The following is a 13,641-nucleotide window of genomic DNA, read 5'->3' as shown; positions in this document are numbered from 1 at the left end:
ACAAGTAAACCACCGAGCAGCCCCTGGAGCATCTCTTATGTGTCCCTGCCTTCCCAAAGGACTAGCCCAAGGCTGGAGGTGGCAGCATTTGTCTAGCCATAGCAGAGCCCCCGCTTCCTAACTACATAGCCACTCATCACCCACTCCCCAGAATCTCTACCCTTAAGTTTTCGAGTTGGGGCATTGCTTCCTTCACTAAGCGCTAGAAAGACCCTCCCCTCTGGTCTTGGTGGGGCAGGAGCAGACTTTGGTTAACCACGAGGGGTGGGCCAGGATGTCTCCTCCCTCCTCTGCACAAGAAGGGACCACAGAGATCTCCCCTCACTCCCACTGCACAGAAACTCCCGCCCCTTGCCTGCCTTGTTCTTAGAGTTCCCGGACCCAGTTCCTGGCCAGAGAGGAGGGGGCTCACTGGCCAGAGGCAGCACCCCCACAAGGCCAGCGGGGACCCAGCCTTGCATGGGAGAGAGGGGTGTGGGGGCCTCTTCCCGGCAGAAGGTTTTCTCACCAGTGACAGAGTGTCCTTTTGAATCTAGCCCTGGTGCCAGCAGCGGGGAACCTCTGTGCCCATGGACTCAGCCATTTGGGGGAGCAGCTGAAGTGATCACCAGGAGGGGAACAGCAGGGGACATTTTGGCCCTCAGTGGAACATTCTGCAGTCACAAACATAAGCCATGGGAAAAATGTTTTTTATGTGATGTTAGAAAAGAAATGGCAGGAAGCCAAACAATGTGTGCTCTGATTGCAACGAAGTCAGAAAAGGTAATCAGCACTACTTAATGCTTAGCACTCCTGTGCTACTTAGGGAAAAAAGGTGGGCCAGGAGGAAAGAGCTCCGGTTTGGGGTCAGACAGAGCTGGGTTTACATCTCAGCACTGCTCCTTGTAGCTGCAGGATGTGTCTTTTTTCTGGAAAATGGAGACAGTAATCCTGTAGGTAAAGATTTGCTTTGTGAATTAACCATAATCATGTATTGAAGACATCCAGGATGGTGTTTCAGGTATTTGCAGATACAAACTACTATATATAACATAGATAAACAACAAGGTCCTACCGAACATCACAGGGAACTATATTCAGTAGCTTGTAGTAACCTATAATGAAAAAGAATATGAAAAGGAATATATGTATGTATACGTATGACAGAAACATCATGCTGTACACCAAAAATTGACATGTTGTAAACCAACTGTACTTCCATGAAAGAAAGGAGGAAAGAAAAAAGAAAGAAAGAAAGAAAGAAAGAAAGAAAGAAAGAAAGAAAGAAAGAAAGAAAGAAAGGGCTGATTCAGCACAAGGCAAGTAGTGAGGGCATAGCCAGTGGTTCTTCCGAGGGTAAGAGCCAGGCAGGAGCAATAAAAAAATGTGATGTTAGTTAAGGTGTGAATGTTGGGGATATGAGAATGTTTCTCCTACTTCACAAACTCCTGTAATGTGGCTCCAGTGTTTATTGCAGCAATTTAAATGACAAAGTTCAGGTTTTCCATTGACATCTCTGAACTCAGATGTTCTCCGAGGCCGTGGCCATATTTTTCTGTTCCGTGCAGAAGCCGCTTTCCCTGAGCTGAGCTAAAAGCAGACGCTGGTATACAGTTTGCACAGGGCTTCTTGTTGGTCTTTTATTTTAAGCATTTTCAATTTGTGTAACTAACACGTCCCCTTAGAAACTTTTTCACTCTTGTTTTCTTTATCTCACATCAGGACTCTGTCCTCAGAGGGGGAAAAAAATAGTGTTTATCCCTCATTTCTAAAGGAAGCTGGATTCTATAATCAAGATTAAACAAATATGTAAATTTTGCTGCTTACTTGGCTGCATTTTACCCTAACATATAGCTGGTTTTGCAGGAAACTTCCCCTTATAGTAACAAAGCAGTATTTCTCCCCGCCCCAGCCCTCAGTGACGTCGCCAGGCCACTCTGAAGGAGCATCTGCTTAGGATTTCCCAAGCCAATCTTGTCACGAAAGTCTGATTGAGAGATAAGGTTGGACAAACAACAGGGATGGGAGGGGAGATAAAAATAATCAAATAAGGATGGCTTGTGGTCTTCGGTGCTCAGAAGGGCTTTTGATCTGTGGTCATATTTAATGTTTCCCGGAGAGTTGCCAGCTGTGGGGACCTTGGAGAGGATCCGGCCGGGTGGACACAGGAGGAGGCTGCAGCCCCGAGTCGGGTGGCTGGTACAAGGCCGTGGTGCAGCATGCGTGGAGGATGCAGGCTCCGCAGTCCTCGGCCTCTCCTGAGTGGTATCTCCCCCACTGGTTTGATTTCTGTCTTGCTGGTATTGCTCTCCGGCGGGCCCTTGCTTTTTTCCCAGTGGTTCCAGGGATGGCCCTCAGCCTGGCTCTGTGCCCACCCTCCTCTCTGTCTCAGGGGCCTGCTCTGCAGGAAGCCCCCGTGTGGCTCCCTCTCCCCTACGCTGTGCGCTCTGAGCCTCTCGGGCTGGCATTCAGGGCCTTGCCGTCTGGTCCCTGTGAGGTGTTCCCTCGGCATCAGCCTGGAATACTCCCTCTGCTCCCTGAAGATCTCGCCCTGTGGGCATCACCCCCTGCCCCTCAGTCCCCGGCTGAGTCTGGGGTCTCCTCCTGGCCTAATAGCCCTCCTGGTACTGATGCCTAATGTGGTCTCTGTTGTTACTGTTGGCCCCTGCTGTGACTGTCCACCCATCAGTGTGTCTTCTCCTCCTTGGAGAAACTCAGATCTCCACAAGGGCAGGACATGATCTCTTAGCAGCTGTGTGAGTTAAGCAGTGTCCCCAAGTTACAGGCAAGGAAGCAGGCTAGAAAAGTGACGTGGTCTGCTGGTTATCCCGCTGCCAGGAAGCGCCAGAGCTGCGATTCCAGGCTACACGGGGGAATCCCAAGAGTGGACGGAACATCCCATGGATGTTCAAGTCCTTTGTATACAATGCTGTAGTACCTGCATATAATCTACATACATCTTCCCTTATACTTTAAATCATCTCTAGATTACCTATAATGCCTAATACAATGTAAATGCTATGTAAGTAGTTGCTGGGTCACCGCAAATTCAAGTTTTGATTTTTGGAACTTTCTAGAGTCTTTTTTTCTCCAAATATCCATGGTTGGTTGAATCCGCTGACACAGACCCCAAAACACAGAGGGCCAACTGTGTGTTGAATGCTTCTTACTTCTCTCATTAGAAGCTAAAACCTCCAAATCTACCTTCAAAACATATCCAGAACCTGGCCCCATCTCATCGCCTTTACTCATACCCACCCCACTCCCGATCTGAGCCACCATCATCTCTGCTGTAACAATCCAGCAGTCCTGTCCTAGCCCCCGGATTCCTTGCCTACCCGCCTCGCCCAACAGTCCCCTCTCCAAACAGTGACCTGAGCATTCCTACTTCTTTGTTCTAAACCTCCAATCATGTCCCATCTCACTCAGAGTAAAATGGTTAAAGAAAAAACAAACCACAACCGTAGGATCTCCTCCCAAACCCCACCCCCCACTGCTCCACCTCTGCTCTCATTTCCTTCCACTCCTGACTCAACTCCCACCATTCCAGCCCCACCAGCAGATTCTCACCTCAGGGCCTTTGCACTTGCAGTTACCCCAGCCTGGAATGCTCTTCCCCCAGATACCCTCACAGCTCACTCCCTCACCTCCTTCAAGTCTCTCAAAAGTCACTCATCAGAGAGGCCCTCCCTGAAAATCCTAACATAACTCTCCTTTCTGCTCCCTCCCTTGGCTGCATGTGTCCCACCAGGCAGAGTATGTTTTATTTATTACCTGACTTTGCCCACTGGAATGTCAGCTCCATCCAAGTGGGAACCTTATCTGCCTTGGTGACTGCTGTATTTCTCAGGCCCAGAATGACACCTGGCACATATTTGGTGCTCACTAAATGGTTGTTGAACAGATAAATGACTAAAGTCCCTTAACTTTCTTTCTTCTTATTTACTCTTGGCTTTATTCCTTGTATTCTGTCCTTATGGGTCAGTGGCTTCTGTTTGGAGAGACATCTCGCAGCTTCCCAGCAGGACTCCCTACCTCAGGGACTGGGGCTTCCTTCCTCCAGGACCTGGGGAGGGGAGTCATGGTGTGCCTGCCTCGTCATTGCATCTCCTTCTTCGTTTCCTCCTGTCCTCACTCCCCATTAGCCTCAGTATTAACTGAACCCCACGATGTGCCCGGAGCACAGTGAACCCCGTGGCTGGCGTAGGAAGAGTGTTCCTGCAGTGGCCTCTCTACGTACCACTGTGCGCCGGGGCTGCCTGTGGTGTGTGCGCATTTGCTGTGAAAATTGTACTCAGCAGCTGTTGTGAGCAAGCAGCAGAGACTTGTGCAGTAATTACCCACCCTGCCCCCTCCCTGGGTGCCAGAGCCTCCCAGGAACTGCCCCTGGGATGGAGGAGGGAAGGTGGGAAGGATGAAGCCCCCACCTCCAGATCCAGGCCGCCTGGGTAGCCGCCTGGGTTTGTGGCCTGCAGCCAGATCCTTTGAAAGGAGACTGCCCCAAGATTCTCCAGGTCCTCTGGGGCAGAATTCCCATAGAAATGAATTATGAAATGTGTATGTTCTAGAAAAGCCAACCTTGCTTATAAAGAATGCCTCCATTTGCTGTGAGTAAAGGGGAGGGCAAGGCAGAATCCCGGCTTGGGTTTCCTTTGGAACCTCAGTATTATGATCGTGTTATTAGTTGCCTGTTAAGCACATGCTTTGTGCTGGGCAGTATTCTAGGGACTTCATCCACATGATCTTTTAGCAGCTGTGTGAGTTAAGCAATGCCCCCAAGTTACAGGCAAGGAAGCAGGCTAGAAAAGTGACGTGGTCTACTGCTTATCACACTGCCAGGAAGTGTCAGAGAGCTGCAATTCCAGGCTGCACGGGGGATCCCAAGAGTGCACTCAAGTGACCTTACTCTTTAATAAAAGTTACACAGAGAAAAGCAAAGACCCCCAGTACTCCCGAAGAATCCAAGGCCCCTGTTGCCTTTAGGGGCACTTTGCAGCCCAGAAGCAGCCCTTGGGGGAGGCATCTAGATATGGAGGGATTTGACAGGGAGGGAGAAGTCAGACGACCCCAGCCTGGCTGCTGTGACAAGCTCATTGGTGTTGGCCCCTCTGTGAGTGAAACAGTCGTGAGCAGTGCTTCACTGGACACACACACACACACACACACACACACACACACATCCCCCTAAGCCTTACACTTTGCTCATCTGCGAAGTGGATACGACCTTGCTGTGGCAGCCTTGGGCAGACGGGAGTTCTCAATTCCCGGCCTAGTTAAGATGGAATTTGAGAGCGGGCCTAACCCTCCTGCCCGTCTCTGTCCTTCCGCAGACTCGAGCCCGCCCGCGCGCCTCCTGGCCACCCGGCCTTGCTGCGGCCCCGGCCCAGAGCGGCGCCCAGTGCTGGGCGAAGCGCCGCGCTTCCACACGCAGGCCAAGGGCAAGAACGTGCGGCTGGACGGCCACTCACGCCGGGCCACGCGGCGCAACAGCTTCTGCAACGGGGTCACGTTCACACAGCGGCCCATCCGGCTGTACGAGCAGGTGCGGCTGCGCCTGGTGGCCGTACGCCCGGGCTGGAGCGGCGCGCTGCGCTTTGGCTTCACGGCGCACGACCCGTCGCTCATGAGCGCCCAGGACATCCCCAAGTACGCCTGCCCCGACCTCGTCACGCGGCCCGGCTACTGGGCCAAGGCGCTGCCCGAGAACCTGGCGCTGCGCGACACGGTGCTGGCCTACTGGGCGGACCGCCACGGCCGCGTCTTCTACAGCGTCAACGACGGCGAGCCGGTGCTCTTCCACTGCGGCGTGGCCGTGGGCGGCCCGCTCTGGGCGCTCATCGACGTCTACGGCATCACCGACGAGGTGCAGCTGCTCGGTAGGTCGTCCCCCCCAACCCCCCGGGAAGAGGGCCAGGGCATCGCCCCCTGGGCCGGGCGGTGGGTCCCCATGCGCATGGATGTGTATTTCTTTAATATTGACAAACACGGAGGGCTCGCTTTGCCAGGTAGTCTTCTAAGCAATTGACACGTTTTAACTCATTTATTTCTCGCTACCACCGACACCCCCGTTTTACCAATGAGAAAGCTGAGGCACGGAGAGGTTAAATGACTTGCATTGCAAAGCCAGGATTGGAACACACGGGTTGGGGCCAGAGTCCATAGTCTGGCCCAGGTGCGTCCACTTACTCCTTCACTCAGGTGCTCATTCACTCACTCATCCCTTCACTGCCTTGTTTATTTGCTCACTCACTCACTCATTCACTCATCCATGTGTGTATTTATTCATTTGCTCGCTCATTCATTCTTTCACTCATTCATATAGTCACTCATTCACACATGTCTTTATTTGCTCATTCATTCACTCACAACCCACTTACTCACTCACTCAGCAATGAGATATATGCCCTAATCCTCGAGAATGCACACTGCCCAGGCAGAGAGCAATCAGATGTATCCAGGCCCACAGTTAAGGGGCTCAAGGTCCTTTGGGAAGGCAGGCAGATGAGTGGCCCTGGCTCTAACAGAGGAAGCAGCCACTAATGCTGAAATCCTGGTGGTGAGAACTCATGGGGGCAGAAGTCTGCTGCCCTTATCTTAAGACCTTCTTTCTTTCTTTTTTTTTAACTTTTTAAAAATTAAGGTAAAATTCATGTAACATAAAAGTACATTTTAAAGTTTACAGTTCGGGCGCACCCAGCCAGCTCAGTCAGTGGAGCATGAGACTCTTAAAGTGTACAGCTCGGTGGCATTCAGTGGGCAACCATCACCGCTATCTAGTTCCAAAACATTTTCATCACCCGGAAGGGAAGTCCACACCCATTAAGCTGTCACTCCCCACCCTTCCCTCCCCTCAGCCCCTGGGAACCATGGACCTGCTTTCTGTTTGTGACCTTAGCTCTTGAACTCACAGGTTGCACCTGAGCCAACCCAGCCTCCACTTCTGGGGGCAGTAAAAGGAGAGTGGGTTTCTCAGGGGTCACAGCCCCACGGGTCATTTACCTGCAGCGGATGCACAGATCTGAAATTTGAGTTTTGACAGATTTATGCATCCATCTGTACCCAAGAAATTCCAGTCTGCCCCTTCTGAGGCAGCCCCCTCTTCCCACTCCCCAGGGCAGCCACTGTTCTGATTTCTCACCATAGAGTGGTATGCCTATTCTTGAATTCATATAAACGGAACCATACAGTGTCTGCCTTTGTGTTCAGCTTCTTAATCTCAGCACAGGATCTCTGAGATTCACGTGTTGTGGCGGTGTGTATCAGAAATTTGTCCCTTTTTTATTGGTGAGGAGTATTCCATGATATGGATGTACAAGTTTGTATATCTGAATGTTTGGGCTGGTCTCAGCGCTGCATATTGAGGGGAAACTCTGGCCCCGGGCTCCTTGCCCCGCCCCCCACACCACCACTGGGCAGGAAGGGAAGATGCATGCCTCCTGGCTGTGTCCTCCCAACCCCCACCCCAGAAGAAGGAAGGCAGCAGACTTCTAAACAGTTGAGAGCAGGGGGTTGGGAGTCACATGGACCTCTGCTCCATACCTGGCTCTCCACTTGCCAGCTGTGTGGCCTTGGCGAGTTGTCTGAAACTATCTGTGCCTGTTTCTTCATCTGTAAAATGAATTCATGATAGCACCTACCTCACGGGACTGCGGGCAGGGGGACAGGGGATGGTGTAGGAAAGGGATGCAGCACAGTGCCTGGCACATAGAACTGTGCTCAAGAAATAACAGAAATGAGAATCTCTGCCCATTTGCACCTGGGCCAAAGCACAGGTCTGAAATCCAGGCTTTAGCAGACCATTATGAATAGCTACCCCCTCCAAGTCAGGGCCAGACTGGGGCATTTTAACCACATTCCCCCACTCTTCTCCGTGGAAGGCTTTGGTATTTCACCTCCAGGAAATGTGGTTTCTAAAACCTCCTCTAGATCACCTGTCACTCTTTTTTGGAGCTCTTTATTCCTGCAGAGCAGGGAAACAATCATGCCTCATTCACCTGCTCCCTCAGACAGCCCGTGTTTCAGGGTAACCGTCAGGAAATCACAGCCACTGCATAATCACTGCAAGTGAATTCAGATTTTTAAAAAATTCAAATTGGAAGCAGCCTCTGATGATGTAAGCAGACTGAACAAACCTGGGAGGAATCCCAGACTCTTGCCCCCATTCATTTGTTCATTTGACAAGCCTTTGTTGAGCCCCTCCAGCAGCCGCACCCCTTGGAGGCAAGGGCAGGGCCCCCGGGATGTCAGTGTAATGTGGCAGACGTGAGCCTCAGTTTCCTTATCTGCGAGCGGGGTTGCAGTGGTTGACCAGGAGCGCCCGGCCCAGGTGCCCCAGGAGATGTTCCCAAATCCATGCAGAAGGGGAAATGAGATTAGAAGGACTGCCATCTCTGGGCGATGGAATCGTGGGTGAATTTTACCTCCTCCTTTATACCTCTATGAGTTATCTTTTTAATATATATGTAAAGAGCTTATATTGCTTTTACAATCAGAAAGAGCAATGAAGTTATTTTCCTTCCTGAAGGTTATATGAGATAATAGAGAAGTTTCTGGCATGTGATCAAGGCTTAATAAATGCTTCCTTCCCCAGGGAAGAGCAGATTGACATTGGTTACGTCTGGGTAAAGGGATGATGGGGGATATTCCCCTCCCCCCGCCAAGTTATCAACAATGGTTTATAATCAGGAAAGCTTCCCTCTGCCTGCTCACATCTCCTCCTGGTGATCGAGAGGCATTCCACACAGAACAGTTCAGACAGCGGTCCCCGCTGTCAGTGAGTGGCACCACCCACTCGGTGAATCAGTCCAAAACCTCAGGAGTCATGCTGGACTCCTGTGTTCCTCACCCTGTGTCCATTCTGTCCACATGCCTGTCACTTCTGCCTCTGGCACATGTCCTGAAGCAGTCCTTCAGAGACAGTGAAGTGACTGACGGATGGTCCTCTCTGTCTCCAGTTCTTCCAGCCTTCATTTTCATCTTCACACAAAGATGGTTTCTCCTGGGGCATAAATTCTGCTTTACTTCCAGGCCCAGACATATTTGACCTGAGAGAGCTAAGGAAGAGAAAGAGACAACTGAGATCCATGCCAGGCCAGAGGCAGGCCCTGGAGGTGGCCCAGGGGGAGTGGGAGGTCAGGGAGCCTGTCTCAGCCACGCCAGCCTCCCTGCACCTGGCCTGCGGCCCCTGCTGTGTGATAGTGCTTAGTGGATGGTCGTGGAGGGAGGGGGTGCCCGTTGGACCCTTCTTCTCAGGGATATTAGGTCCCTGGGGACCACAACTCCACTTGGCCTGAGGCAGGGTCCCCATGCTGGGCAGTTGCATTTTGGAGGCAGTATTGCTAGTCGTGAGGACCCTGGCCTTGGAGTTGCATAGCCTGAGATGCAGTCTTATTTCTGTGACCCCTAGCTGTGTGACCTTGAATAACTCACTCCACCTCTCAAAGTCTCAGTGTTCTCCCACTGTGAAATGTGCCCATTTTACGGAGCCACATGGGACTGGGGTGAGGATTGATGAGGATAATGACTGCGTGGAGTTGCATCTGGTAGGTGCTCAAGTAAATGGCCGTGTATACTTTCAGCGGATAAGGAGAGTGGGTTTGGAGACAAGTCACAGGTTAGAAGCCAGGAGGTTTTGATAAGCTTCCTTGGTGGCCTCTTGATATAGCTGGATTTCTGCCTGTAGCTGGCTGATTCTCTAGAGGCTCTTTGAGAGGTGAATTCTGAAGTGTCAGGCCGAGGCCAGCACCATGCTATCTTGGGCCTGTCCCACTCAGAGACAATGCCTGATGGGGACAAAGCTCCTCATATTAAAGGAGACCCAGCCTTTTCTGACGGGCTACTGTGTGCCAGGTACCAGGTTAAGTGCTGTCACATACTATGTAACACCAGCCTGGAAAACACACCAAGCTTTCACCGCCCAGAGGCTTCACACATGCTGTTCCTTCTGCTGGTAATGCTTACGCTCCACCTCCCAGCCACCATCCATCCCCTCGGCCCTCGTTCCTTAGCTCCGTGATCAGAGAGGGCTGTTCTGACCCACTCTCAGGCCCCACTTCTGACCAGGTCCCCCTTGGACACACTCAGAGAATCCCAGTCTGTCACTTCCTGGCTGTGTGACTTGGAGTAACTCCCCTCGGCTCTGAGAGTCTCAGAGCTCCCCAACTGGAATGTGCCCATTTTTCAGAGCCATGCGAGATGGTCACTCTGGGTGGCACTCACCACAGTTTGTAAGGAAACTTAAGTTTTCTGCCAGAGGCTTCATTAAAACCTGTCTCTCCCACTGGAATGGGAGCTCCATGGACACAGAACGCCTGCCTGTTCTCTTCATCTAGTGCCCAGCATGGTGCTTGGCACATGGTGTGTGCACTATACATTTTGTTAATAAGTCTAGAAGAAATAGTAATTAACATGTTCTGAGCTCTTACTTTGTGCCGTGCTCTGTGCTACACTCTTTATAGAAGCACCTAATTTAATCTCCGTTACAACATGGGAGTGGGGAAGAGTTATCATCATAATTCCATGTTAAACTGAGGACGCTTGATACTCCAAGAGGTGAAGTGAGCTACCTAAAGTCAGGTAGCCAGGAAGGGCTGAAGCCAAGACTTGAGCCTAAGTGCACCCATCTCCAGGCCATGCTGTTAATCAGGATGCTGTACTGAAGGATGGGCTCTTTTTTTTTTCTTAAAAAAAAAAAAGAACAATTTTTTTTAATGGAGATACTGGGGATTGAACCCAGGACCTCATGCATGCTAAGCATGTGCTCTACCCTACCCCCTGGACAGGCCGTTATGTGGAGCTGTTAGGGGTGTTAGGGGCAAGAAGGTGGAGCTTTGGGGGTGAGGCACAGAAGCAGAGGGTGTTGGCAAGAACACAGGCCCCGGGCGAGCCACAGCCAACGCCTTTAGGCTTGGCCTTGCAGGAGGACTGTGGGTAGGGCAGGGAGCCCTGGGAAAATGCATTTCACCAAGAGGCTCCCAGAAACATCCACTTGTCTAAAATGCCTTTTTACAAAAACTGCTTGTTTTTAGACTACTTCTATTCATGCTTTTTTTTTCTGATTACAGAATCAATACATGTTCATTAGAGAAAAAAGAGAAAATCCAAAAACTATAAAGAAGCAAATTTCCACCCAGAGATAACCACCCCCAAATATTTATGTATCTGCTTCCTGTATCTTTCCTATGCGTCCCATGCGTGCATTTCCCACACAGTTAGAATCAAGTCATATGTTCAGTTTTGTATCCTCCGTTGTTCACTTAAATGTTTTATCATAGGGATTTTCTCACACAGTTAAATATTCATTGGAAACTTGATTTTTAAAAACATTGGGGGTTTTGGTGATAAAACTTTGTAGTGTACATGTTTACTGTGGAAAAGCTGGAAAATACACAAAAATCTCAAGAAAAGTCCCTCATAACCTCACCTGCCTGAGAATAACCGTTAACATTTTGTTATATCTTTCTAGAACTTGACCTCCTATGTGCATAAATACAGTACTATAGACAGAAACAGACTAAGGCACACATTATTTACTTTTTGAAAGGACCAAACTGAAATAGTATTTCTTCCCTCAAGTTATGGGGAAACAGCCTCTAATGCAAGACAAACTCAAATGCCCACAGATCGCAAGCAGGCAGCTGAGACAGGTGAAGGGGCAGCTCAGGGCCACAGGGAAGGAGAGCACACATCCCCAACAGAAAGGCAAGCTTCAACCCACAGATGACATGCCAGGATTCAGGCCCTATGTTACTAGTCCTGATTTTCCAAGAAAGGCTATAAATCCTGTTTAAGCGAAACCTCCTGATTCAGAAGTATGGGCCACGAATGCCCCCCCCCCCACCCAAATCTTAAAAGACCAAGTGGTGATTCATTCAACAAACAAGTATAAGGAGAAAAGCATGAAGAGGCAACCACAGCTTAAGGAAGATCAGTGACAATGAGTGGACTTTATAAGGACCTTCATTCAAACAAACTAGGAGAAAAGCATATTCTCACACACAATGTGACAAGAAGTCTCTACATTTTAGAGAGACATACTGGAACTTTTTCAGATGAGATGGTATGTCTAGAAATTACTTCAAAATAACATAGGAGGGAGAACTGATGGGGTGTCAATGAAACAAGATTGGCCATGAATTGATAATTGTTGAATCTGGGTAAACAGCATTCATGATACTATTTGTATATGTTTATATTTCAAAAATAAAGGTTTCTTTTAAAAAAGAAAGAAAGAAAGAAAAAAAAAAAAAAAAACCAGCAGTAGGCCAACCAATCATATCTGTGAGCCAGCATCTGAACTTGGATGGCCACTTTACAAACTCTGGATGGAGGGAGCGGAGGTGGGCAGTAACGCATGAGGCTCACACCAGGGGTTAGGGCATGCTTTTTGAAAACCCATGTTCATTATTATGATTTAATTTTAAATTTGGAAACCTAAAGAGGGAGAAATATTTTTTTTCCCATGACATAAGTTACAGAATAACATTTAACAAAATCTTAGCTAGAATGGTCTGGTTTTAAAAGTTTGAGTAACACTTCTTGCTTCGTTTACTTGTTATGGTTAACAAGACTATTTTAATCACTAAAACCACTTCAAAATACTTTCTTTCCCTGATTTTTGTTATTCAGAGTGGCAGTCAGTCTTTTCTAAAGACCTCATTCATTTATTCATCCAATAGTCCACATAATAATGAAGGCTATCTGCCAAACACTCTGCTGAGCTCTGAAACATGGTGGAGGACAGTCACAGGCTTTGCCCTCCAGGGCTTCACATTCTAGGCGGGGACATGATCAACAAGGAATCCACCAAAGTATGAAGACCTGTATTACCTGAGTGATAAACACCAATTTTGTTTGCTTTTTTACTTAGCTGTAATATATAACAAGAGAATTTTTTTTAATTACTAAAAATTATTCAAAAATATTTTCATGACTGTGATTTTAAAACTCCCAGTTAGTTTCCTGTTCTATACAGTGATTTCTCACGGAAACCTTACACATTCAGCATCTGAGTAGCACCCAGGTACCGTGATCCCCGCTGCAGACACAGCAGTGAGGAGGGCAGGTCCGTGACCCGCCTTCTTTCAGAGGCAGCGAGGAGCTAGACAACTCGGGGTTCGAGTCCTGGCTTTGCCATTTAATTGCTGTGTGACTTTGGTCATGTTTCCTAGCCCCTTTGTGCTTCAGCTCCCTTCTTTGCTAAACGGCGGGTAATAAAAGTACACCGCACCCCTTACAGGTTGTATAAGGGCTAAGTGAGAGAATGTGTGAAAAGGAGCTTAAAATAATAACCTGTCACATAAGTAAGCCCACAAATCCAAGAGCTTTTCCATGGAGCTTATGTTCTAGTTGGAGAAGCAGACAATAATGGATTTTTAAATGCCCTTTAACTCTTCGAAAGCATGGAAACCTCTGAGGGAGAGAGGGGAGGAGGAAGGAAGAGGGGGTTAAAGAAAAAAGGAAGGAGGGAGAGAAAAAGACAGGAGGAAGAGGAAAGGATGGAGGCATGGGAGTGGAGAAGGAGGCAGAAGAACGGAGAAGGGCCTCCTCTGCCCATCCCAAAGACAAGAGCATGTCACCCGCACTCAGGTTTACACTTAATCCGATTCTGTGCACCTGGGGATCTTAAATAAGCTCACTAACGAACCAGGAAAAGACGGGGAG

The 13,641-nt window shown here is 49.1% G+C and overlaps 1 protein-coding gene across 2 annotated transcripts in view; it reads left to right on the top strand.

Annotated features, from left to right (window-relative positions):
* Nucleotides 1-13,641, top strand: part of NEURL1B (neuralized E3 ubiquitin protein ligase 1B) — a 36,037-nt gene that overhangs the window by 14,238 nt on the left and 8,158 nt on the right. For both annotated transcript variants that reach the window (XM_032465092.1, XM_032465091.1), the window contains exon 2: nucleotides 5,310-5,855. In XM_032465092.1, coding sequence (XP_032320983.1) covers nucleotides 5,310-5,855 — 546 coding nt within the window. The remainder of the gene's footprint in view (nucleotides 1-5,309; nucleotides 5,856-13,641) is intronic.

This window comes from Camelus ferus, chromosome 22, assembly GCF_009834535.1.
Source record: "Camelus ferus isolate YT-003-E chromosome 22, BCGSAC_Cfer_1.0, whole genome shotgun sequence".
NCBI lineage: Eukaryota > Metazoa > Chordata > Mammalia > Artiodactyla > Camelidae > Camelus > Camelus ferus.
The sequence above is the reverse complement of the archived record's forward strand: the minus strand, read 5'-3'. Positions and strand labels throughout refer to the sequence as shown.